Raw genomic sequence first — 26784 nt, forward strand, 5'->3', positions numbered from 1 at the left:
ATGAATGCACTCAGTATGCCCAGAGCAAACCCAAGAAACAGGTGGATTTGAGCCATCCCACTGCCCCTTGCCTTGAGGGTAGCAATCACTCCTTTCACACAGGCTACATTTTTTTTATTTTCAAATTAGAAAGCTAAGCAGAAATTACGAGTGTTAAGCCAAACTCTTTCAGCAAATCCATAGGAACTTCAATGAAGACTGTTAATTACGAGCTGAAAAGCCATCACTAATCACTCTAGCTTCCCTAACCATGCTATTTTCCAAGCTCAATGTGACTGGTAATGAGGCAGTTTCACCCCAGAACAACAGCCTTTCAGACAGATTAATCTCTAAGATTGCCTTTGCCAGTCTAGTCAAAGCACCATCTTCCCATCTTTGCAGAACAGCCCTCTGCATCCAACCACCTCCCTTCTCAGGCTGTTTGCAAGCCAGATGAAGACAGCAAGTGGAGACAGTAGCTGTCAGCTTCTGTTTTGGAGTCTGCTGTGGAGACACCATCAGGCTGCACACACACTTGTGATAGGCCTGATTGTAAATACCCATCCCAGGCTGCATGGATTGCTCCAAGACTTACATTGTTGAGCATCCAACATCACTGCCCATACATCTGGTAGAAAGCATCACTACTGTTGCTACTAACCAGGGGGTACCTAGAAACTTCAGTATGGTTAAACCAAAAAAGATCTGTGTATGGTTTTTAAATTATCGTATTTTTCTTACCAAAATATAAAAATGGTTTAATTTTTTGGTATCAGTGCAGATTCTAAAAAAATTTCACAACTAAATAGTAAGTTACAGGAAGAATGTAATGGTATTTTATTTTAACTGTTTATTAGTAATACAACCTTTTCTGAACATTTTTCTAGTAATTCCCCATTACAGTAAGGCTGCATAAAAGAGAGGGGTTAATAAGCTACAAGTTTCTTTTCGATGTGAAAACGCAGTTCTAGGATTTTTGCCACTCTTAAAGTACAATCAAATTACCAGTATTATGTACTTGTTCTATCTTTTTCTGGCTGTAAGAAGGAAGAGGTAAAGACAGCATCAAAATTGGTGTGAGTTCCTTGAAAATACTCACAGAAATACTACTTTACACCTGATGCCTGTTTAGTTTCCAGCCCAGCAACAGTATCACATCCCAGTTGAGGTCTTGATGTTCTGCCCCATAACAAACATTAATAATTCTGAATCTGGTTACAATATGCAATCTACTGATACTATTGATAAGATCACAAGCTAAGATTAACGTGCAGGTGCTATGTTTAGCTGCAGTACTCTACACTCAGCCTCAGGCAAAACCAGTTTATCCATTTGGAACACAGTGCACTTTCTCTTAGCTAATCACCAGTTGACAAATTACAAAAGGGAGAATAACAAATACGTAGCAATTTAAAATACTGTGCTTTTGGCGTGAGTCACCTCCTAAGACACTGGAATCTAAATGGATTAGAAGTTCATAACAAGAGTTTCACCAGAATGCTAACTTGCTACTAGTGCTGACTTCCAAAATAAAGCTAGAGTTCCCAAGGCATATTTAGATTTTAGTAAGATGAACATTCTAACAGCACTTACACTCTTGAAAAAAAAAATAAATAAAAAATCCAAGGCTGCGTATGAGCAATATAAACGCTGTTCCATTTGCTTACCACTAATATCTATCTTGTTACATTATAAAGCACTTTGAGAAAGCCTTGAGCAGAAAGATTATGCAGGTTTATTTTGTTCCATCATGCGCAGCTTGCTTGCCATCTAGTGGACACAGCATAGGAATTAAAGTAAGAGGAATACCTATTAGGTACCCTTGAACGCTGAACTTTGCCTAAATCCTAGGCAATCTCAAGAAAACCTTTTAAAAAGTGCACTCTACAATGCCATGCATTCTTCCCAGTCTCAAAACAATACACTATAATGAAGAAATCAGATTGTAATTCATGTTATGACATTGTCAGAATAATTTGCAACATGGGATAACTGAGACACAAAATAAAAATATCCAAAGCATTCATCTCCAAGACAAAACCATCATCCCATTATCAGTCTGGAGAAATAAAAGTTTATAAAAGCATTTTACACCTCCTTGATTCTCGCCCTCCACCTGCCTCCCGAAGTCAGTGAATTGATTACATGTTTAAATGAAGCATTTGACAAAGTGTCTTCCTTGATCACAGAGCTCAGTATCCTATTGAATTGACCTGCGGGTCTGAGTTACAGCTCATTTGCTCTGAAACCAGCTCAGGCCCATGAACAGCAGGGGACAAAACGATTTTGTGCTTGCTTGCATCAGTTTAGAAATGGACTAAATTCCATTTAACTAACCAGAGCTGAATCAGACCAAAAAGGTCCAATAAGCCTTCAAAAGTTCTTTACACTTATTTTGAATGACACTTTGTGTCAGTTTTAGTGAGCTTGTGTATTGTCAGCTTGAAGTTAATTTAAATACTTGAAAAATTCCCTGTAAGTGTCAACAGAGGACAAAAAACATGTATCAACCAGAAAAACAAGCTGGTAGCCTCACTTTTATTTCCCATTCAGGAAATTTTATTCTGACTCTGAATGCTGTTTGATATCACTAAATAACACCCTGTGTACATATTTTCTTTTTCCTTAATTGAGTTAAATGCCTGCTAATGACCACAGGGAATGAAATAGGCCACAGCTGGCTCTATCATCCATATGCAATTGCTACACAATTTATGTAATTAGGTACAGCCATATTAAGCTACGTAAAACATGTTAAAAACCTAATGATGAGCTGACATTAATGGGTCATTACAGCATGCTTTAATCACTTCCAAATAATATTTAAATATGCTGCTGACGTGCAAGTAGGACACTTACAGACAACAATCATACATAAAAATATTACTGTTTTGAAATAAGTAGATACATTCACTCAAAGGAATATTTCTGAGTCTTTGATTTTTCAATTATACCATTTTCTTATTATAATTTCAATTCTATAAAGCTGAAAATGCATGGGGAAGTTTTTGTTGTTGCTACTCACGTTCCAAAGCTTAAATGCTACAAAGGAGAATTCAGCCTTCTGTATGGAATAAATATAAGCACTTTCATTGAGTTAGGCAGCAGTTTTCCTAGCAAATCTATGTGATTCTGCCTTTGGCCAACATGGAATCAACTGCTGGATTTGGGCTCAGAGCATGCACGGCACAGAAAGGCATGCCAGGAGATGGGTTCAGGTTCAGGCCAGTCCTTGTGTCTTGGAGAAGTCCAAGTTGTCTCTTTCCAATTGTATCAAGGGGGTCTGCTGGAGATTATGCATAATTACAGGCCTTCACATATTTCTGTTTTACAGGTCTGTTAAAGGATATCTGTTAAGGACAGGCCACTCAGCTGGATAGGTAACAACCCTCAGGGGACAGCCTCACTTAAAACTTAAAAAATACTGTCTCCTATAGCTCTGTAAATTGTTTTCTTTACTTGCTGAGCTACAGGTAGTTTAAAATAGAAATCTTTCAATTCTGTTCCTCAGCTTTTGCTTCCTGGAAACTTTCAAAATTCAACTGGACAAAGCCCTGAGCAACCTCATGTTGAAATGAGCCCTATTCTGATGGGAGACTGGACCAGGTAAACTCCTAATCTGCCAGGTTCCCTCTAACCCGATTTATTCTTACAATACAGTTATTGCTCGAGATGCAGTACAAAGACAGAATCAACAGACTTAATTACACTGCAGGATGGGTTCACCACTGAAGTAAGGATATTCCTTTCTTCATATTTTCTGGCCATCAAAACACTGTATGTTAAAATTAAGTGTCAAAAAATGTAACCAGATTAATTTCAGTTCAAATCAGTTCAGAGAGCATATGATTAGCAACCACCTGCTCTGAAATCTGTCCCAGAGCAAAGTTAGCAACTCCTCTTTAGGGTGTCTAAGAAACAACTCCAGAATGCACAACCCTGCACAAACACTGCTGCACCAAAACTCAGTGCTGCTGAGGATTGCACTAAAACAGAAACTTTTGTGTAAAAAGAATATATCTCATATTAGTATGTTTATTGTAAATGCTTACAATAATACGTAGGCAACAGAGCACAAAGATGTATTCATTAAGGTTTCGGTTTTACAAGCTATTCATTACTCTGTCCTGTTCAGACAAAACACTTTGGTAAGTTACTAGAGGACTATCACACACACTTTTAAATGTAAGAGCATCCTTAAGTAACTTGCAAAAATGAAATCTCATTCAACTGTTCTAAATTCATGTTGTTTGCACACATTAGGATTAATTCCAGCTAAACCAGTAATGTAACACTAATCTTTACACAGTGTAAGATCCAAAATCCCCTAATGAGAACAAAATTCTTGTATTTGCATTACAGGCTCAAGCAGCCTTTTTTTTTTTTTCCTCAGTGAATTTGAAAATCTATGCTTTACAACAAAGGTCTGGATACTTGTAAATTAAGAATTGGATTTGTCTATCAAGTTTTGAGTTTTTCAGTCACACAGTAAAAACTGGAACAGAGTAATACTACTAATTGTTATGATTGATATGTAAAAAATTTCTAACACCACAACAGAAAGAAAACACATAAAATGCTTCCAAATGCTGTATGCAGTTGTAATATTCTCAACATTTGGGAAAAAAAAATGCAACACTACGGTGACAAAGGAAAACGTTTCCACACTACTAGCACCTAATTTCAATAATAAAACAGGTTGTGTTTGTTTTTTTTCAGTAAACGCTTAACCTAATCTCATAATGGCTCTGTAAATTATTACTTCTAATGCTAATTTCAGCAATTTGAAGACAGCATTTTTGATTCCGCACTTCAAAAGAAAGGTCAGTCCTGCTATTTTCCATCTGTTAACAGTTTTTCCTGTGCTCATTGTCTTAACTATTTAAGGTCATTTGTATTTTAATCCATACACAGATGTAATAATAGAAGCAATCATTACCTCCAAATTAAGGATTCATCCTTGCCACCTTCATTTCTCACTTCGGTATTCTGTAAAAACTGGTTTTTCTTGTTTGTTGGTTGTTTTTTTTCTCTACTACTTCACAGTTGTATTGTTAACTTTAATCTCTGATTTCCTTTTTCTTAATAGTCTACAGTACTAAAAACTTAGAAAAAATTACTTAAAAACTCTAAAAGCTTCACATACATGAAGACCACAGAAACTATTAACAAAGGTCAAGAAGAATACAAGAGAATATGAAGTTCAGAAAACCTTTAAAATGCTTACGTCTGCTTACAAAGTAAAAAGACCTTCGGAAATCATTATTTTGAAAACATCTCCAGGATATGGTAAGCATAACATTTTTAGACAGTTCTGCCTACATTAATTATTCATATTGTTTATTTCAGTTGTGCATATTTCATTGATACTTACATTGCCACTTACCACGACTGAACTTAGCATACCAGCTGACAACACACTGAATCCCAGGTGAGCTCCCAGAGCTCCATCATATTCAGAGGAATTAAGACATGTTTTGCCCCTAACAGGAATAACACACTCCCTTGCTATACAACATACTCCTAGCTCCCCTAGCAGGAGTCAGGGAAGGAAAAGTCCTTTTCTGCATCTTCTTTTGAGTTCCTGCTCCCTCAAATTTGAATGACAGCCTGTTAGGAACATCCTTTTCATGCCTTGGCATATGGTAACACAGAAGCTGTAATATCCAGGCAGAGTCTGTTTCCAGAGTTGTAAAAAGCTGTTCAGACAAAGGCTTGGGAATAAAAAGTGCAGTTCGTCATCCCATGCTCAGGCAAGCAGCCACATCACATTTGAGAGGACTGTTTGTATGAGCAAACACTGCTTAAGTGGGACTTAGGCCTAAAATAATTCACTACATCCATAGGGTAACATAAATTGTATTATTACAGAAAGACAATTAATACCACAAATACCAGAAGTCTGCAAAGACTTGACCTGGGAGTATGAAGTCTCATAAAACCAGCTGTGTTCACGATAATGCTCTGAGTGCCCATGTTTTTCCCAGAAGGTAAACTGTAGTTCTAAAGGTATAAACACTTCCACATGCTTGAATGAAAACATTTTTACAGCTCTCGAAACCTGATAAAAACCTCCTGCCACATCAGAGTCCAACATCTAGGGTTCTGTTCCAAGTCCACTTTTTGCTGCATGCCTGCTATGAGTTTATTGCTGCAATAAGGTGGGGAAAACAGGGGGAAATAGCAGCCAAGAAAAAGATGTCCAGCATGTGAGGATGTTGATTATGCCTCACGCACTCTATACCTAGCACTGCATCTGAGCTTTAAATACCCAAGATTATTAACTTCCCACGAAGTCCTTCAAGATAGTGCTTGTATTACATTATCAGAATGATATTCCAACTAGCATACTTTAAATTAATCTCACAATCTCTGGGCAATTTATGGTCCACAGAAATTTATAGCTTACCCCAGCCTTCCCCTGCCCGTGAAGGCCTCATGAGCCACTTCGCAGAGGAAAGATGACTGGGAGCACTGTTTTATTGGTGTGTATTTTAAAAAATAGAAAACCTAAGCATGCAGCACCAGGCTCAGATGATGCACTGGACATGGGTCCAGGAGAAAGACATTTTTGTCCTTGCCTAAGACGCTCGGAGGGAAACCCCACGGCTCTCCCTCGTGTGGGACTGCTGTGGAAGGGAGGAAGGGGACCACCCCGAGCTCAAACATCTCCGCTAATTACTTCTCAGTAAAGAAGTTTACCTCCAAGTTGGCCAGGCAGCCACAGGAGAGCTGCCTGCAGAAAAAGCTTCCAGGCTGCCCGGGCAGCATTTCAGCAGGGGGGCCGCGACCCCCGGAGCCCTGAGGCCGCGGAGGAGCGGCAGGGCAGGGCAGGGCAGCTGCCCCCGGAGGAGGAGAAGGAGGAGGCGGTGGAGGAGGAGGCGGTGCCGGCTCAGGTGGAGGCGGCGCGGGCCGCCCTGCCCTGCCCTCCCGCCGAGGCGAGGTGAGGCGATCCCGCCCGCCCAGCCAGTCCTGCCGCGTCAGGCAGCCGCGGCCCCGCAGGCCCCGCCCCGGCGGCGCTGCCCGGCTGGTTCCACAAGTTTTTGACAGTTTCTTAGCGGCCGAGGGAGCAGCCGAGGGAGCAGCCGAGCCCGCTGCGGTGGCGCTGGGCTGGGGCTGGGGCTGAGGCGCGCTCCGGTGGACCAAGTTCTGCCCACCGGCCGCATCCCCGCCGGCACCATGTCTCGGGATCCCGAGGAGGTGAACAAGCTGACGGAGAGCACCTACAAAGTGAGTAGGGGCCGGGGAGGAGCTGCAGCCGCCGCCTCAGACGGCGGCCACCTTTGCCCCGCTGGCGGGCCCGGCGGCGGGGCGGCCTGGCCGGAGGGCAGGGGGCTGGAGGGCTCAGGGCAGCCTTGGCACCTCACGCAGAAAAGGGAACAAACTTTTTTTTTTTTTTTTTTTTTTTTTCCGCTTTCCCTCCCTGATGAGTGATCTCGCCCATCCCAGTACGTCAAAGACGGCTCGGTGCTCGCTTGGCAAAGCACGCGAACGGGTGGAGGCGGCGGGGTCTGGCTGCCCGGGCCGCGGCGCCCTGAGGCGACCTGCTCCGGTTGCTCCTTCCCGCCGCCGCGGGGCCCGGGCCGCTCCTCGGCTGCGGGCACAGCTCCGGGGCACGGCGGGCTCCAGGGCTGGTTTCTCCCTCTCCAGCAGGCTCAGTTCTCTACCGAGCCGTCACTCCCTCGGTGTGTTTTGATGATAAGGTGGTTTGGAGGTGTTGGTGCTTGTGGTCCTCTGCTTAAACCGTTTCTTTACACGGGCCAGAGCCTAAATAGAAATGGCTTAACGCTGAATTAAGTGACTTGCCTGCATCCCGAGCTGCTAATCAGGTTTATGATGGTGTGCCCGAGCACTGCCTTAAAGCACCGACGGCTGAGGGTAGTCCAATTTGTGTCAGGAGACTTTTAAAGCTTTCCAAAATGCCTTGTTACTTGTAGAATTAATAATATTTGGCATGTGAGTGCTAGACACTTGTTTTGACCTTTTCTCTCTATAAACTCAGCCTTTCCAAAACACACCAATTCAATTCAGCAAAATTCCCTTAATTGTACATTTGGTTGAGTAGTGATGGCACTGTGGGATCCGTAATCCTGATTCTGGACAGTCTGTTGTACTAGAGAAAGCACTTAAATTTGCAAATATATTTCATCATGCAAATGAACTTAAAGCTGGAGCGTATTTGCATCTTCAAACCAAAGAAGAGCTTTCTGGGGGACTGGTCTATTTCACTGTTTACTAAATCTAACTGGTGTTTTCATCTTTCTGAAGATGTTACCATTTGAAGGACTCTAAAAATGTTTACTGGAGTATTTTGCTGTCAGTTTTGTTTTTCTCCAACACACTTAAGTCAGTGTTACTCCTTCATGTAGTCCAGTTATATTGGTGTCATGTTGTATTTGCCATTTACTTTCTTTGGACTTACATATCAAATTCATGCAAAACTACTGAAAAAATGAGAAGACCTGGCTGTGAATTTTGTCCTTTAGAATCGGTGCAGGTCGTCTTAAATGGCCTGGTGCTTACTGATATAATTTACGTTCATGGCAAGGCCATAAGCAAACATTAATTCCTTTTTCTCAGAACAGCAGCCTGTAAGTACAGGCTCGCAGAAGAGAAACCTGGGAAGTTGACTGTTCAGGGCTGTGCCGACAAAGGAATGTCCTACCCTGTCTGTTGACTTCCAGAATGTAGCTAAAACAGTTTTACAGAGGAGAGGGAAGAAAATACCTTGTGTTTTAATGGATATAATATAAAATAGGCTTTAAAGCAATGACAGACCACTAAATAAACAAAACCTTCCCTGTTGTTCAGTACTGATTTCCTGGGAAAGTTTACCATTTTGTTTTTTAAACTAAATCAAAGGGATACTTAAGACTGGAACAACCAGCAAAAACACAGCAATACAAAGTTAATGTTGACAGTGTGATGAAATGTCTTCAGTGTGGGTATTTTGAGAGGTCTGGTATGTTGCATCACATAGCTAGTACTCACGGGCCTGGAAACCCTCCTGCCCTGCCCTCATTGGAAATTGAAACTTTATCCAGTACAAACGCTGCTTCAGATAGAGAATGGGTCTACTTTAGAGCAGTTATTTCTATATCAAAGTTAAAATCTTGAAAATAGTTCTTTACTTCTTAAGGGCAAAGAGCACTACCCTGTGTTTGGAGCATTTGCTGTGACTAATCACGGCTCCCTCATCTAAAACAAATGAACACTTCTTTGTGCGGTGCCGCAGTCTACACGGTGAGCATGCCCTGCTTTGTTTAATAGTGCTCATCTAACTTCTACTCCTGCTGTGTGGCATCCTAGCAGCACAGCACATAAAATACCATGCTGATATCGATGAAATCAGGAGCAGTGTTCTTACCAGTAAGAAGAAAGGCTAGGTCTGGGGAAACCATCTCAGTGTAGCCTAGTGATGGCATCTGTGGGCTGCAGGACCAAACACTGGCTTTCAACTTCTCAAAAAAAAATAAATCAATTTTTGAATGACCTGGAAAAATAATAGAAAATGAAATTGGATGCCTTACCAGTCTGCTTGCTTGTTTGTTTTTTTTCTTCTTTCTTACAGTGCTAATCCACTGGATTTATTAAATACATAGTAACCTGTGTTATACAAAGCTTCAAAATATACTTACAGAAGTCATCAGGTGGCAAAGTAATGCCCTTGTATTTTTATCTTTTTCATCCTTTTTTTTTGGCAACAACAACAGCAAGTGAATACCTCAACATTTTTTAGCTAACCTGACTAAACAAACAACATAATCCACAAATACGTGCATGTGTGCACACACAAAAATCAAGGCTGACATTTACTCTTTATGTAATACCTGAAGAATCGCTTTAATGCATGATAGGAATGGCACGTGCAAAATTAAGCCTAAGGGTGTGGGAGCCTATGACTAAAGAGGGCCAGAGCCTCCCTTTTGCCAAGGAACTGCTGAGAGGTTCCCTGGTATGACATTGCCCTGCCCTTGTAGCTCAGCACAGCTGTGTGGCACACTGAGGGGGGACATTCTGTGACCCCATCACACACTGGTCGTGTCAGGCGGTAACCCCAGAAAAGTTGTTCTGTGTTGGTGTGTGACCCAGCTCATGCAGTTTCATTTTATCTGCTGTATATGGGCAAAAAGTATTTGGCATCCAGCTACTACAAACACAATGCAGGGGAAAGGGGACAAACCAGGAAAGTAGAGTTACAGACCTGTCATTCAGTCTGGAAGGGCTGGGCAGGCAGCTTGCCTATTGCTCCTGTGGTTTGGGGTTTCTGGAACTCTTGATAATAGCCTGATAGCTGTACTTCATTGGTGTTGGTAATCTTGGATTTTAAAGATGTGTTTCTCAGTATTCAAGTAAATCTTGTGCAGAAGTTTTATTATCAACTGAAATGTAATTAAAAACAAACAAACAACCAGTTTTGTTCTGTGGAGTGCTGTGTTCTCCTGAGGGGCAGGTGTTCTCTGCAGGGGCATATAGAATTATTTTGGAAGGCTATATTGCTTTATCATGGAAATATATCTGATAAATTCACCTTAAAGCCCAAAATTCCGCATTTCTGTATTTTAAAAGGACTTGCAATTAAATTAAACTGCCAGATTTATTTAGCAAAATTAAAATTCACCTATGATCCCAGCACATGCTGCAGCAAAGTGGTTGTTTTGCACTACTGAAATATACATCTAATGGAGGGAAGAGGAGCCTCTGGGAATTTGTTCCTATTTTAGTGCAAATTACCTATTTTGATGTTTCTTAGAGTTCTGCCTGCTTAGAGTATATCCGGGAGCATGTATTCATAACCTGAAAAAGTTTGTGTTTGAAACACACTGATGGATGATGTATTAATGTTTGTCTTAAACAAGAAATGTTCCATTAAGATGACTAATAATTAGTCATAAGAATTAGTCTTTTTGAAAAAACACTGGCATCCTGACACAAAAGTTAGCTATGAGTAGCTATAGTGATGGTTATATGAGTAACGTTAGCCATCAAGATCTACTTTTCTGGGCTAGTTTTATAATTTCAGATTTTTACCCAAATACAGTGTTATTCACTCTTGCAAAACTGTCTGCAGGATGTAAACTTGAAACTACAGGGACCCTATGCATTGTTTACTGGTATTCATACCTGCTGAGCTATTGTTCTCCGAGGTGTGTCTTTAAGTAAAAAGCAAAGTGGAGCGTTTACAGGAAGGCACTTTTACAATGGCTGTCATTTGTTTTGAAGATTAACGTTGTTTATGAGACTATCAGGAACTGAGAAGATATAATACCTATACACAACAAGTGGAAATGCTGTTCCTCTTCAATCAGCTCCTTGCTACCGGGATGGTTAACTCACGGTGTTTTTATGAGGTGAAAGGGTCATGACAATTTTCATACTAGGTAATATGAGGAATTAATGGCTTGAATGACCAGAATAGGTTTCTTTTGTGCTTCTTCTTGGAAGGTCAGTTTTTCCAACTCTAAAATTCTCTGCATAAAAAGATGTTTCCAGCTGCCTATTTGGAAGGTGTTTCCCTTTATTTCCATTCATCCTAAATAATAGAAAGCCGTAGGATCTGATCATGTGCCTCCTCTTCTCTTCTAGTTAATTATTCTGTTCATGAGAGGTAGTGTATCACTAGAATATAGGACACTAGATTAACAATTAGGAGGCTGAGTTTGTGTTCCTTACTGTATGGGCAAATGATGTGTTGTGCACTACTTTGTCTCCCCGAGCTTTTGTCTTACTTTGTGATGCTTGTTTGGATTAAGACAAAAGCTTTATTGCCATGACTTTGTACAGCATGGCAGATAACAAGATTGTGATGTTTTCTAAGACTTTTTACAGTTTTAAGTTAGTGGTTTTCTTTATCAGAAGTTCTTCTTTGTTCTTCTTTCTCTGCTTTTTTAGAAGTTTTGAGATCTGGCTTTAATGTATAGCTTGTGATTTTGCACTGGTGTTCAGTCCCACTCATTTTCATTACCTTTTCCATGGACTGCAAGTAAGAGAGGCTATAAAACTGTAAGACATCATATGAAAATAAATAGCTCTTCAAATTCATTTCTGAGTTTCTTTTTTTTCCCTTCAGCTTCTGAAGCTGAACAAAATATTACCATAATTTTTACTGATCTGAAATGTCTTGGCAATATCAAATTTATACCTGATCCTGAAGAGGGAGTTGCCAGTGACAGTCTCCCTCTTCGAAAAAATGTTCAAGATATTTCTTCTCTGACAGTACTTCAAAGACAGCAATAGTAGTTAACTGTATAAAAAGAACACTAGAAGCATGGCCAGGGATTTGTTTGCTTTGAGAATCTAGTCTTCAGTAGAAAGAAAAAATGTATATGTTTATTTCTAATGCTGAAGATAAGAAAATAATCTAAGAATTAAATCATGAGATCATGTTGGAGACCTAGCATGAGAGGAGGGGAAGCTAAGCCTTTCCATCAAACACAAACCCTTAGTAGGAAAGTAGATGAGCCATGCACAGTGCTGTGAGGATCAGCTAACCATACCCTGTGTTAAACCAAGCAAATTCCAAAGGGAAATTTCCATTGCAAAGGGTTTTGCTGCTTCTTGGGAGTTCACGACTAGAGACTGGCGTAGAAGCTTCTGCTAACAATCAACCACTGTGGCAGCACAAGAACCTTCCAGAAACTGCTTGGTCTAATGGAGAAAAGAGCCATGAGGTGTATGCCTTCCAGCTACTGAAGGCACTGAGCTGTAAATTGTTTCTTTATCTTTCCCAGCAGTTTTACATGTATGTTGAGCAGATGTGATGTACTGGAGCTCTTCCTCAGCGTTTCTGTTTCAGTGGACCTGTTGTGTTTCCACAGCATGGTCTGTATCTGCTATATATGAAGATCCCAGCGGTAGAAAATAAAGAGCTGTGGGGTCTGGCTTCAGGGATGGAGCTGTTGAGGGCATTTTTTCTGGGTTTTGTTCACTTCCTCCTAAATGAAAACAACTAATGACATGCATGCAATCACTGTTTTCTATTCAAAATCTGAAGTAGAAGACATCAGAAGAACTGGAACCTGAATTTAACCCCTGGAACTTAACTGGAACTTAACCCCTGAAAACTTAAGACAGTAATTAAAAAAAATAAGTATTTCAAGACCTGTGATTATCATGTTACCATTGGAATGTTGGGCATGTGGTGGTAAGGGGTTTACTCTATGAGTTCTTGTTGCAAGGATCAGGGTGAGCAGGGACAGGATATGTCTTTCAAGAAAATTTGTTCAATATAAGGTAGTAATTCAAGGTGACATTGGGATTCCTACCTGCTGTGTGTACGAGTGGTGTCTATATCACATGCACCTTTTTTCAAATAATTCACTGACTCCATCTATGCCAACAGCCATCATCTTTACTACACTGCTGGGAATAAATGGCAAAAATTTGGAATAGGAAAAGATTACTTGGAACAAAAGCCTCACAGTTGCACTGTCATAGCTACAGGGAGGGCAACACAGGCACAGCAGCAGTATTAAAGAGTTGGAGTGGGAGGAGGGATGTTCCCAGACACTAGAACTTGAAAATCCATACTGTTAAGTTGTTAGAATAGCCTTTGGCATTGTTGGCCCAACCTGAAACAGATTTTCCCAAATGATTTCTGGATGTGGTTTGTGAGTTAACACAAATCAAGGGCCTGGGGACAATAGGTACTGTGCTTGCAGTGATCATGTTGGGGGGGGGAAGAGTGTAATGGTACAGACTAGCACTATTTTTTTGCAGCACGCAGTGGGGGTGAAGAACTTAAATCTTGAACCATTGTCAGAAAGTTTGTGTTATTGTCTGACTCTAAAACAATTCGTAGAATTACAGAATGTCTTGGGTTGGAAGGGACCTTTAAGATCATTAGTTCCAATCCTCCTTCCATGGGCAGGGACACCTTCCACTAGTCCACTAGACCAGGTTGCTCAAAGTCCCATCCAACCTCCCCTTGAACACTTCCAGGGAGGGGACATCCACAACTTCCCTAGGCAGATTAGTGGGTAAAGGTTTTTTTCTTGCTTTTATTTCACCATCACCTACCATCAAAGAAGGATCTGGGCAAACTTTGATCACATACTTGACATCCTTTTATATTATAAACAGCCAGATTCCTATTTACCCCTATTGAAATAGTTTACCTTTTATTTTTCCCCATTTGTTGATCTTAAATGCTCGGTTTCTGATCTCTTCCATCTTTTGCTGTCCTCTTCCTTCTAAGCCTTCTATTTTTCAGCCATCCAGACTTTCCAGGTGTACACTGTACATATGAAACAAAACTAGACCTAAGTGACACTGAGATAAATAGTTTTATCAACTGTTGAATTGCCTTGGTTAAAACACAAGTATTTTTTCTGTTCTAGAATGTTATGGAACAGTTCAATCCAGGACTGAGGAATTTAATAAATCTGGGGAAGAATTATGAAAAAGCTGTTAATGGTAAGTCTTCTAGGTGCTAACTAGAGAAAGAATGTTAAATTTGCATTTAAATATACATATCTGATATGAAGATTGTGTATTAGCTTAATATCCAAGTTGAACTTTGGATGTGTTTAATTAGGAAGAAAAAAGCAAGCAGAAAATCACAAACATCCAAACATATGTACCTTTTCCCCTTTTTTTTTTTACTGTCCTGCAGAAGTTGCATCCCAAACATTTCAGCACAGAGCTGCTGTGAAATACACTGAACATCAAGTATAAATAACTTGGTTTAGAGTAATAATAGAAATGGAAATAAATAGTTATGTAAATTAATGTTCTCTTTTTTCCCCCTGGAAATATCTTCCAAAGATATTTCACATTCTTAGATCTGTTCCAGCTCACCTGTGCACATCACTACCTAAGCAACCCTGTGTACAGAACTGGAATGCATGAGTTGCTGGAGTGGATTGATTTTTTTTCTTATCCATACTGAACTTTTTAATGGAGACAAAATCTGAATGAATATATTTGAACCTGAGGACCCAGTCTCTGAAACTTTTTATAATGTGGTTGCTTACTTCCATTATTGACTTCACAGAAACAATATAAGAATGGGTTTCCAAGACTGGGCTCTAGACTCCCAGAGCTTACATTGCAGGACCTGTTAGAGCTTGCTTCATTTTCCTTATGCAGACCTGTTGGGCTGCTTGATACCATATTAAAGCAATGTAAAATCTCTCTAATTTTGCCTCATTCAAGTCTGTGGCACATCTTTCCCCTTATATGTAATCTAGTACTCTGAGAAATGTGATACTGCAGAAGTAGTGCACGGCCAAATAGACAATGAAGTATCTCTTAATGCAAATTTTAGACCAGGCTTGAGAACAAGACCAAACCAAAGCCTGCTGGAGATGAAAACAGGGAAATGCTGACTTACTTGCAGTAATGCCTAACCTGATGGATTAACATCATGGCTACCTAATACATAACCTTAGGGATTATAGGTAGTACCAGAAGTAATAACAAGTGATTTTTATGTTTGGCTGAAAGATTTTTTTATACTAGTTCCTGAGGATTCTGCTTTTCATATACTTTACTGTTGATATGTTACATTTTACTCCTTTTAATTCAGTTTGTCATCAGTAATTCACAACATAACTGCACAGCAACACTGCAGAGGTTGATAGGTATTGTGTTCTAGCAAGTTTGCCTTTTAAGACTGCCTGATACAGAATATCTAGCATGAATAGTTAATTTTGAATTAATAAATGTTTGTGTTGCAACAACTGTTGAGAGAGTACGTTAATGTAATCTTTGGGCTCTCATAAATTGTTAATATTTTCTCCTAAGTTCTGAGAGGTATGAATAGATCTGTAACAAGGAATAAATACTTTGTTGCTAAACAAATACTTTGCAGCTTTCCAAACAAGTCAGTAGGCTGGTATAGAACAGAGAACTTACAAGAACTTCTGATACATTTCTAATGTATTTTTATACATTTTGAGGATAAAAGGTCAAAACTCCTTTTCTGCAGAAGTAGTTTACCAGCCATATTGCTGGTGAAGAAACTGTACAAGTGGAATTCTTGTCTTAGCTTCATTATCACAGGAGAAATCACACATTTTCTTCCTTCTTTAGGGCCTGTATTAGGATAAAAGATTGACTTAGGGCTATCTTGAGAAAACAGTAGATAGGAAGAGTTGGAATGGCATAAAATCTTCACGTGCAGGTGCTCCATCAGTACCACCAGTATAATCCTTCTGTTCAGAAAGTTTTCAAATAGAGCACCTACAAGATGCATCTTAGACAGAAATTACTCTTGTCTAATACAGAGCCTCAAGAAGAATCTTTGTTTCATTTGGAAGAGTTTCAGGCTTCTCAGTGAACATACTGTTAGGTAACCAAAGAGGTCACCTTTGCTAGTAAAAATGGTAAAACAGAGACCTAAAATACTATCATTGGCAATTGCCAGTTATAGTCCTCTCAAAAAAAATAACCTATTCTAAGGCCAACAGTGAGAGTCCACTTGGCTTCTACTTTAGGTTAAAAATGTACTACTTCAACAAATCATGAAGACTGCCTTTTACAGTTTTTTTTCTGTTGTTTCTTTGTGGTGTGCAGATCAGTTCTAGATACTGTGGAGGTGCAAGGCAACCATAGCATGGTGTAGATCTGCTCCATATGTAGAATTTTTCTCACTACTGGCCTCCCTGCCATTTGAATCTTGATGTTTCCGTGTTCATTCCAGCAAAACTGGCTTTGCTGTTTAAATCAGCTATAACCAGGAAATGATTAACTGAGGATAACTGAAACCTCAGTGATATATATATATATTTATAAAGAGCTTATTGGTTCCTGTAAAACTGAAACTGAACTATAAACAATAAAAAGGGGGAAACTGTTCAGGGGGCCTGAGGTTGGAAAAGATGTGCATCCAAGTGTTAACTAGAGTTTGTCTTTTTCATTGGGAGTGCTAAACCTTCTGGCTTCTAATTAAATTGTATATGCTCCTTTTACCTCAAGTTTTTATTGTTTAAAATCCTTCGAATACAGCTTTCTTTGCCATCTTGAGTTAAGTGACGAAGATAAAAGTGGGCATGATCCTGGAGTGTCAAAATAACTGTGCAGAAATTATATATATTGATACTAATTGTCCATGTCTGTCCAAGAAACCAGAGATCTTCCAACATTTAAGCTCACTAAGTTGTTGAACAAGATAACTATAATAATCTCAGGAACATTGATGATATGTTGAAAATTGAGAAAAAAATGTCAGGTGGGTTATTTCCATAACCTGAACATCGGATTTCAAAGACTTAATTTTTGAAGTTTTATCATTTAGGCCTAATATTTCCTCAAAGTGGAAGAGTTGGTGTTTATGGGTAGGGTCTTCAGATTTCAATATATTGTTTTGACAAGAAATAATATTTGTTGCTGCAGTATATGATGGCTGTACAGTGTTATCCATAACGGTAATGTTTAGGAGTAACTGTATCAGATGTAGAAAATCTTTCACATTTCACTCCTATTTAAATATATCACACTTGGTGAACTGTATTCATCGTAGCTTTTTAAAAGTAAGTTATTATTTCAGCTAACTTAAATGCTAAATTATTATTTGCTTTTGAAGGGCTCCATGTCTCCTTCTTGCAACTATAGGTCCATTGCCTTATGGCCAGTAGCCATTCCTTGGCTCCATGGTCTGGCTGGCCAATACAGGGCAGAGACCCTGGCACTTCTAGTAACTTCGGGATTCCATCTTGCTTTTTTCCAACAGTTGTATCTAGACCAAGGAATTTAGTTATATCCTGACCAATGGCTTATGGCTAAACCTACTCACTAGACACTGGTTGTTCCTGGATATGCATGAAAGTTGGAACTAAATTAACAGGCTGAAATGTCATTCATATATTCTGGTCTGTCTTTGTCATCTGGTTTCACAAATTAGCAGGCAGTACAGGGACTTCAGTAACTTTCTCTGATAGTGGGATTTCCTTTTTGCTATACAACCCTCCCTCTCTTAGGAAGTGCCCTGGCTTGCAGAATTTCATAGGATCATAGATTCAAGAAAATGGAAAATACAGTGATTTTATTTATTTATTTTATCTTTTAAAAAAAAAAAATTTAATGCTTTTTTCCCCCTTTTCTCCCTTGCTGCCTCCTCAAGCTATGGTAGTGGCTGGAAGAGCATATTATGATAGCCTTGCAAAGATTGGGGATATATCAGCTGATTCTCCAGTTTCTAAAGAACTAGGTAAGTGAAATCTCATTGTTTTTAAATTATTTCAAAATATAAACATTATTTTTGTTTTTCTGTTGGCATTTCACAGAACTAATGTGAGGTAGGGAAGGATTGGAAAAAGTGTTTTACTCTTCAATAACATATAGCTAGAAGGCATTAGATTCCTTTAGGGTATATTATTTCTCAAGACACTTAAAATGTTTTGAAAAAATCACCTTTTTTTTCCTACTTTTGTGAATATATTTCCACCTATGCATTCAAAAGCATGGGATTTTTAAATTCACATAATCATGTAATAAATAAATATGAAAAACTGTGTACCTTGATTTTTAGTACAGAGATGAATGCTGAAATATTTCTGCAACAGAACACTGGTATGAAGAGTCCTAGTGTATGACAGCTGTTCTGTACTAGAACAGTTTTCTGGATGAGCTCCAACCATGAAGGGTTAAGTTCTACTGCACTAGGTTTGATCAAGTACAGTACATTTACATTGGTGTAAAATTAATCCAAGTTCTGTGCTTTTCTGAGAATAATTTTTGAATTTTTGAAAGCTCAGCAGCAGCACTTAGCTCTGTACTCCTCTGGCTGGCACTGACATGGTACTGCTCAGACTACAAAAGGGAAGTTGTCATCAAAGCACTTGTAATGTTTCTAACAAAAGATTCTAACATCACTACAAGACAGAGAGGAACTATATACTGTGAAGAGGAAATACTTGTTTAAAGCCTTCATTTGCTTTTGAAAAAAATAACTTGATAGTGTTCTGTCTCTGAAAGTTCGATATAGACAGTGTGGGACTCTTCCCATGACCTAACATGCATCTGCTCCAGTAACTCACGATCACGTTTATTCAGCTGATTTTTACATGCTTTTAGTAAATGTTTTTTTTAATTATTTTGCTGAAGGAGAATTGAGGGGAAAGACTCCTTGAACAGTGGCCACTGGTTTCTATGTGCCTGCATACATTTTTCTGATTTGTTCTGAAACCACTTTTGTGTGAGTGTTAAGACCCTGTGTGCCCCGCTGGGAGCGGCAGAATAGCAAACAGCACAAAGCAAACAGTCCCAGGGTAGTTGCTTTCTGTGTTTGCTTTGCAGGTTGTTTACAGGAAGGAGAGCTGCTGCTTTTTAACTATAGAACAAATGTATGAGAAAATTAAAAGTAATAGCCATACAGAATCTAATCAGAATATCAACAAATGCATAATTACAATTTTTGCAGTCAGACAGTTGGTCATATGCATGGAAGTAACACATTTCTGGAACTCTGTATACCTGTGGGATATTGTCTGCTTGTTTGAAAATACTATAATTGGAGAGTCTCAAGCTGAATTATGAAAATAACTGTCCTTCCCTGTTACTGGGGTCAATACAGAATTGTGATTGAAAATATATTTTTGTTTAACTATGAATTCTTCCCTGCAATTATAAACCTTTGTTTAGATACACAGTATCAAGAAAACATGACCTTCTTCAGGGTCAGGCCTCTAACACTGCTTGCTGTTCACCTTCTACTTAAACCATTACTGCAGAGAAGTCTTTTCTGTTTAAGGAAAACTGCAACTCTAGATTTCTTCCAGCATACTCTCTGATAGAACACTTACTTTAGAGATAAGGAAAGCCAGTGAAGACTGAAAAGGGAGGACAGTGTTGCTAGGAGTCTGTGAGAGATTATTTGCATTTTCTTGAAAAAGGCTTCATAGTTTTGAAGCTGGACTACAATACTGATCTGTTTAGCAAAGAAACAGGATACACCCCAGATGTCTCTAAAAGTATCTTTGTTTTAAAAGAAAAAAAAGAATTTACTGCACCTTTTAGTATTTTAAAAGATGCATCCTAAGTAGTATTGGATGTGTAAAGGACTAGATCAAACTTGGCTCTGAATTGCTCCGTTCTCGGACCTATTAACCCCAGTGGAGTTACTGTAGGCCCAGCCCACTGTGGAATTCTCTTTTCTGTGAGTTCATTAAGACTTGCCAAAAACATGTTATTGACCACTAACAGCTCTATCATGCATAACAGTGCTGTTATCTTTGCCAAGAAAGAGGTCAGTAGCCATCAGTTAAGTTTTGTGATAAGTCTGTAAACTGCTTTTTTTTGACTGTATTCTCTGGAGCATCAAGTGAACTGACACACTAGCTTGTTTTGTAAGAGCCAGTCTAAAAGTGACTGGAAAAGAAGCAGAGGGGAGCAATTTCCATAATTTTATGTGTGCATTATCCAAACCTGATGTTTAGAATATTTCTGTAACTTTTTACTTTTTCTTGTTTAAAATTGTATCATAAGACCTCTTCCTGTATCTTGTATTGACAGAAACCAATGGCAACATTGGCAACATTCCCACAGATGGCAATAGGAGATGGTTATACTTCTAGTATGTAAGACATCATTCTGGCTCTTCCCAAAGAATTAGCTAAACCAACAGTGGCCAAATTCTAAAGCATTTTAGAATGCTTTCATATTTGAGCACAAATTGAGATACTGTGGTCTGCTTTTCCAGTGTTTAGATCTTTGGACAACCAGAAAATGTACATATTTACATCTGAGTAGTAACAATTTGAAACAAAAAAAGTAAATATTTAAAATAAGGATTGAAACTAATCTGTATAAAAATAAACAAGCCCCTTCCCTCCCCCTCGCCCCCAGCTTACCAGTTTAACCACAGTGAGGACACTTGGATTCTGGATGGCAAGACTGCATAGTAGTCAGAAATCCACAGTGCTGACTTTTTACCTCATTCTACAGCAGAAATAAAGGAAAGCATATGTACCAATTAATAACCTTTGTCTTATCTCAAATGTACATGCCTCCTCCATTAGCTTTGTGCTTCACCCATCAGTCACTGGGTACATTTGTCTGTAAATGAAGGTGTTAGAACAAGATTCTATCATTTTCCCCTTTCTCTGAACTGTAAGTTTTGCAGATACGGTTCATAATAAAATCAGTTTTCCAAATAATGAACCAGGAACCAAGGTTTCGGGTCTTTCCTGTGGCAACTTCACCTTTAGTAGTGGCATATAAAAAATAATGTAATATTTTAAATAGACTTGTGTTGCGTTAAACTCTTGCACTTAATTATAGAAGGACTCCAAGGCTTAGACAGCTAAAACACAATATTCCTTAGAATTTATGGAATACTGGAATATTGCATCAAGTCATTTCACAGTTCAAACACAAACCTGCTGAGTGACCTAGAACATACTTACTGCCAAGTGTGATGTAAAGATCTGTATCAAAAGAGCAGTTAATCTTTCCTTCTCGTAAGGAAATGCAGAACAAGGTCTTCCTGTAATGAGAGCGTGAAATGGTTTCTGACCTCATAGGAAAGGTAGAAATAGAAATAGAAAAGAAATGGGAAAGAAAATTTTGGAAGTAGAGGATACAATTCATAGAGAGCAGAGAAAAAGTGGGACAAAAATAGGAACATAAGAGGGAAACAAGAATGAAATGGAAACCTGGATATTCCAGCAGATTCAGAGCATTTGTACTAAGTATTTGTATCTTTCAAGTCTGGTTGAAGTTCTGTGAATTGTTTTAATACAGATAAGCTTAATATGAGTAAATTGAGGAAGTTGAGGAATATACTGCATTCATGATAAATCCTTATGAATAAGGGATATGCTGATTCAAGTCAACATTCTTTCTATATTTTTTTTCCCCTACATTTATATGCTTGTAGTTCCTCAGACTTGGAACATTTAGGAACATAACCTGAATTTGTCTTTGTAGCCTTCATTTGTTCAAGGAATGAAGAAGTTATTTCCTGCTCATTCAGTGAATACTACTCACATCTTCCCAGTTATCCTCTTTAGCACCTGCCAGTTACTGTAGTTACAGCTCATTTATGATATTGTGGGTGCAAAGTCCCAATTTGTTTGTTGTGTGGCAATAATATCTGTGGCAGTCACCCACAGTTACATTATGGGTCTGTACCTAGAGCTTATTGCTCAGGAACTGACGTGTAAACTATTTGTTGCTTGTCAAACTATAAAAAGCCAAACTGTTAGCAAGATAGAACATGGCATGGTCTAGACCAATGGAACTAAATTGCATGAGTTCAACATGTTAAAAGGAAAATCAGAAAATATCTTCCCTAATATAACCAAGACTGGTAATGTATTTAAAGATTACTCTGTGTCATAGGCTTATCTTTTTCATAGTCTCATTCTGTTAAAACTTATCTGGAAACAGGTATGTGAAAGCTTATGCTCATTTATAGTTTGAAATGTAAGAATCTGAAAAAAAAATTTGGGTTCTTTTCAGAAGAAATCTTCTGGTTTAAAACCACTACAGGTAATCTTGAGAAGCAAGCACTGAACTAAAAGATTGCTGTGTTGTGGTTGTCACAAGACAGGGAGAGGTGGGGAGGAAAAAACCCCAAAACTTCTCATGTTGAGTGTAGTAAGTGGAATTCCTGTCTGACAGAGGATGAGCTGTGAACTAGATATCCCTCTCATGCAGAAAAGATAGGGTGTGCTCAGGGTCTAAAAGACAGTATTTGAACATATTCACAAAGTGCAGGCTTGCTCATTAAGTGGTGTAATTTCAAAGGTCTCCATAACTTTGTCATGTTTTGTCAAATACATAATCTCAATTGTGAAGTAACTGATGCAGTCACACTGTGACACAGTCATGACAATAATACTGTGATATGGATAACTGAGGGCAGGGGTTCTCTGTGTCCATGTTTCCTTTTTTTGAGAGCCCTTGTACTTCTTCTGAAGTCAGCCAAACACCTGTGGGTGTTGGGGTCACTGCATATTAGTTTGAGAGTCCAGGTTAATAACACAATGGTCAGTTAAGAGAATAAGCTACTGATTAATGAATAGGCCTGCAGTGTATCCAATAGCTGGCATTTCCTGTTAATCTGACAGAGTAAGTTAGTAAGTTGGATCTCTTGAATAACATCCAACAGGATCACAGAGAGATGTTGAGATCCTTTGGTAAGTGTTTTCTAGGTTTTTTTTTAAGCAAACTAACAATTAGCTAATAATGTACATTTAATACTAATGCGATTAGTAGTGCGAAGTTCAATCTATAGAGAGTTTTATCTGGTTTTTGTTAGTTTTTTTTCAGTGATAACCACTTAATTTTTTATTTGCAACTAAGGGAAGCCCTGTGTACCTTCCTCTCTCTCACTTCTGTTTGCAGAAATGAGAGATTTTTCTGTACCAGGAAAAAGTTTTTGGAGCTGAATTGGAAAATTCTGATTTTGCTAAAAAGAACATATCTCCTTGCTGAAAAATAGACTGTCATGTAAGGCAATACCATTATTTTAAAACACTATCTTGCAAGTATTTCTCATTCCATCCTATTTCCTTCCTGATTAATAAGCACATTTTCCACTTGAGAAGGTACTTTTCAGAGCTATAGCTCTCTCTTGCTACTTCTGTGATAGAGCACTTGAGTGTCACTCTGAGAACTGAGAATGCCAAGCAGCAAAAAGAGAAAATTCCATCACTGAGGATGACTCTAGCTGGTTGCACTTCAGTTTAAATAAACAAAAGGGGGGTGGAAGGGTCTGAGTTGTTGGTTTCCTTCAGCATCAAAATTGACCCTTTCAGCTGGAATCCTATTTCACTTCTTAGAAAGATGACACCAGCAGCCTTCCTCTCACTGACACCTTTAAACTAATGAAAAGGTACCTGTCGTGGTGCCATCTCACTGCAGCAATGTTGTCTCTTCCAGTACAAATGTTCTGTTCTTGAAAGAGGTTATGTTGGATACAAAGGCAGAGGAAGTGAGCCAGCAACAACAGAACCCCTTTAGCACCTCATCAGTGGAAACTTCTGGGAAAATAGCTTAGAGGCTGCAGCTGAAGTAGTTAGTCTATCAGGTCAGCTTTTCCTATGGAGCATTAATAATACACTCTTCTACTACATTTATAATGAAATTGCATTGGCCGAAGCCACACCATTACTTTCTTCCAAAAGGAAAGTCCACAGAAAGCTATCTTTACAAGGAAATACAAAGTAGTAGTGTCTTTTTCAGGAGGGAGGTTTTGTATCTTCTGGGTTTGTGCTCCATAGACCTCCAGTCTGCTATAAAAGCTAGAAGGAGCTGAGCCAGCCTCTCTGGATACATTTCTACTGATGAAAACAGTAACTGAATTAGTGGAAACTTCCCATTATTCATTGTTTTACTTTTCAAGGTAATTTATAAGGTTAAAGCAAGCCAAACCAATCCTACGGACAGGTTTTTTTTTTTTCTAGAATCAGTACTATGGTTTTTGATGTTCAGTACTCTGTGTGCAAACTTCTGATAAAAATCTTCTAAAAGAAAGAAAAACTTCTCATATTTCAGAATCTAAGAGTAAATTTTGACTCCACATCAAGTAATTTGGCTGATCACCTATTGGAGAGCTATTGAAAGCTGTATATATTCACTGATTTATAAATAAATTTAACTATTCAGATATTCATAAGCATGTGCCCTGCCACTGACCTGACAAAAGCTCCTGCAAGCAATGTTTATGGACAGTGGAGAATACTTGGCACTGTGCTATTAATAAACCAAAAAGAAAGGCAAGAGAAACGTGTTACTATGTTGCTGTCCAGAACTACCATTAACAAACAAAGATCACAAAGCAATAAATAATCAGTGAAGAAGGTTGCCACAAAACATGTCCTGGGCAATGAGTGCACCAGGTGGCATCACACAAGGAAACTGAAAGACAGGTGTTGTCTTAAGATATTTTGGTTGTTGTTTTTAAGTTCTATAATCTTTCCCTGCTAAAATAAAAACCAGAAAGGTTCCTAAAAGGAATGAAGTGAACGAGAAATGGATTTGTTATTCAACATAAAGAACGTAAATGCTTAAAAATTGATATTGTCGTTCATTCTTACAAGACTATGAAAAAAGAGTTTGTTTTATACACAATCGCATTGTTGTAACTTCTGAAGACTTCCAGATAAGGTGCAAATTTTCTGGTTCTATAAATGGCTGAAGGGAGGAATAGAATATGAAAATACACAAGGCTCTTTGAGAACAATTGCAGAATACTAGCACCAGGGGAAGAAGACAATCCATAGGATTTTAGTGATATTTTCCCAGTTATATTTTCAGATTATATTCTAGATAATTGGTCATATTTCTCAGTTGATTTCAGGGTTTTTTTACTTTTTTTTTTTTCCTTACAGCAACGTGTAAACTGAAGCTGGTTTTAGTCAGTGATAAGATAAAACACTCTTACAGTCTGCAGCCCTGAATTTCCCAAGGTAGTTAACAGGTCACAGGTAGCACTGGCAGTGCTGTTCCTTGGGAGGCATTGCATGTTCAGGGCATGTGTCTCTGCACCTCCTACTTGTGTACCCTGACTCTAGAGGTTAGCACAGAAAATCCATGATAGATGTGGCCACACACCCTCGAGGGAAAAATCAGATATTCAGAACACCTCTAGTGAGTGTGTACTTAATTGATATCTTCATGCAGTGCCTCAGAGGCCTGAGAAAACAGTGATTGTACCATGAAGGGCATCCTTAAGGACATTCTGATTGTAGTGGAACAGTTACATTTCATGTGAGTCTCACAGGTGACAAAGACATCTTTTGTCTTGCAGTGGAAACCCTGGAAAGGATGCCCTAAACTTCTCCTGTTTGTGTCTAGCAAAGAGTAATTTGGAAGTGTGAGGCCAGGCATTCTGCATGCTCAGCGGGGGTGTGTCCCCAGGCAGCTCTTGGAACTTTCCCAAGGACGGATCAGTCACAGGGTGCTGGGGCCAGGACAGCAGGCAGGAGGCTGCTCTCTCTCTCTCAGCTGGTGCTTAGCAAATCATAGTTTTTCTATGCCCAGATATGTCTGTTGGCAAAGAAATAAGCCTGTGTAGAGAAAATGCATTTAGCTGTCTTCTCAGTGAGAGAAATAGCTAGAAAATGGAAAGTAAATTACAACATTGTGAGGAAAGTGTCATCATATATGAACTAGCTTGTAAATCCTTTAACCAGAGGCCCAAGTGTATTTTGCATGTACAGTCAGCTCTTCCTGATGGATTTTTTTCTAAACAAAATACTCCAATCTCAGTGGTAGGTGTCATTATCCTCCCTAAGGGGGGTAGGGGGGAAGCAACCAGGTGTCTGGGACTTCAGAGAAAAATACTTTTTAAAAAACTTTTGGCTCAATTTGTGTGGGGGGTTTTTGTTGGGGATTTTTTGGACACACCTAAGACTGAGAAACCCAGTGGCGGTTCCTAAGTACTGTAATAAAAATTGCAGTGATTCCTTGCGTTATATTGAATTTCACGTAACATTCATAATGATAACTCAAATATATATCATCTCTGGTGCTTGAAACCCATAAGGAATTTCAGTTTTTGCTGTTTGGCATGATTTGTTTGTTCCAGTCCTGCTGAAAAACAGAGATTAGCTCAGTTGTATGATCTTCCCTAACTAATCTGCCTAAAACCAGCAGGGCTTGATACAGGCAAGCTCAGGCTTGTGGCTGTATTGTAACTTAATTTCTTTGCACCCGACTTGCGTCAGGATTACACCACGGCAGCTCAAGCATGAAAACCTATTGTAAATAAGGTTTTCAAGGCCCTATGAAAGATCATTCTCTGACAGACATGCCTTAATATATTATGTTTTCATATGTTTGGGTAAAAAAATAAATGCCTGTGGCAGTCTTCATTTATATTAGTAATGGAGTAATGGGTGGAAAAACAAGTTT

General features: G+C 39.0%; 1 protein-coding gene and 1 long non-coding RNA gene across 2 annotated transcripts in view; one reads left to right on the forward strand and one right to left on the reverse strand.

The window, feature by feature from the left end:
* Positions 1–7098: 7098 nt before the first annotated feature.
* BAIAP2L1 (BAR/IMD domain containing adaptor protein 2 like 1) overlaps positions 7099–26784 on the forward strand; it is a 38459-nt gene continuing 18773 nt past the window's right edge. Inside the window, exons 1-3 of the mRNA XM_051632531.1 lie at positions 7099–7209; positions 14319–14394; positions 18044–18130. Of these exons, the coding sequence (XP_051488491.1) occupies positions 7159–7209; positions 14319–14394; positions 18044–18130 (214 nt within the window). The 5' untranslated portion in view covers positions 7099–7158. The remainder of the gene's footprint in view (positions 7210–14318; positions 14395–18043; positions 18131–26784) is intronic.
* On the reverse strand, positions 12601–25910 carry LOC127390681 (uncharacterized). Its single transcript, XR_007890909.1, has 5 exons — positions 25803–25910; positions 21327–21402; positions 20772–20859; positions 14097–14215; positions 12601–12914 (listed from the first exon to the last, which is right to left on the reverse strand). It is a non-coding gene; the product is annotated as an uncharacterized LOC127390681 (long non-coding RNA).

Source organism: Apus apus, chromosome 14, assembly GCF_020740795.1.
Source record: "Apus apus isolate bApuApu2 chromosome 14, bApuApu2.pri.cur, whole genome shotgun sequence".
In the NCBI taxonomy this organism is placed as follows: domain Eukaryota; kingdom Metazoa; phylum Chordata; class Aves; order Apodiformes; family Apodidae; genus Apus; species Apus apus.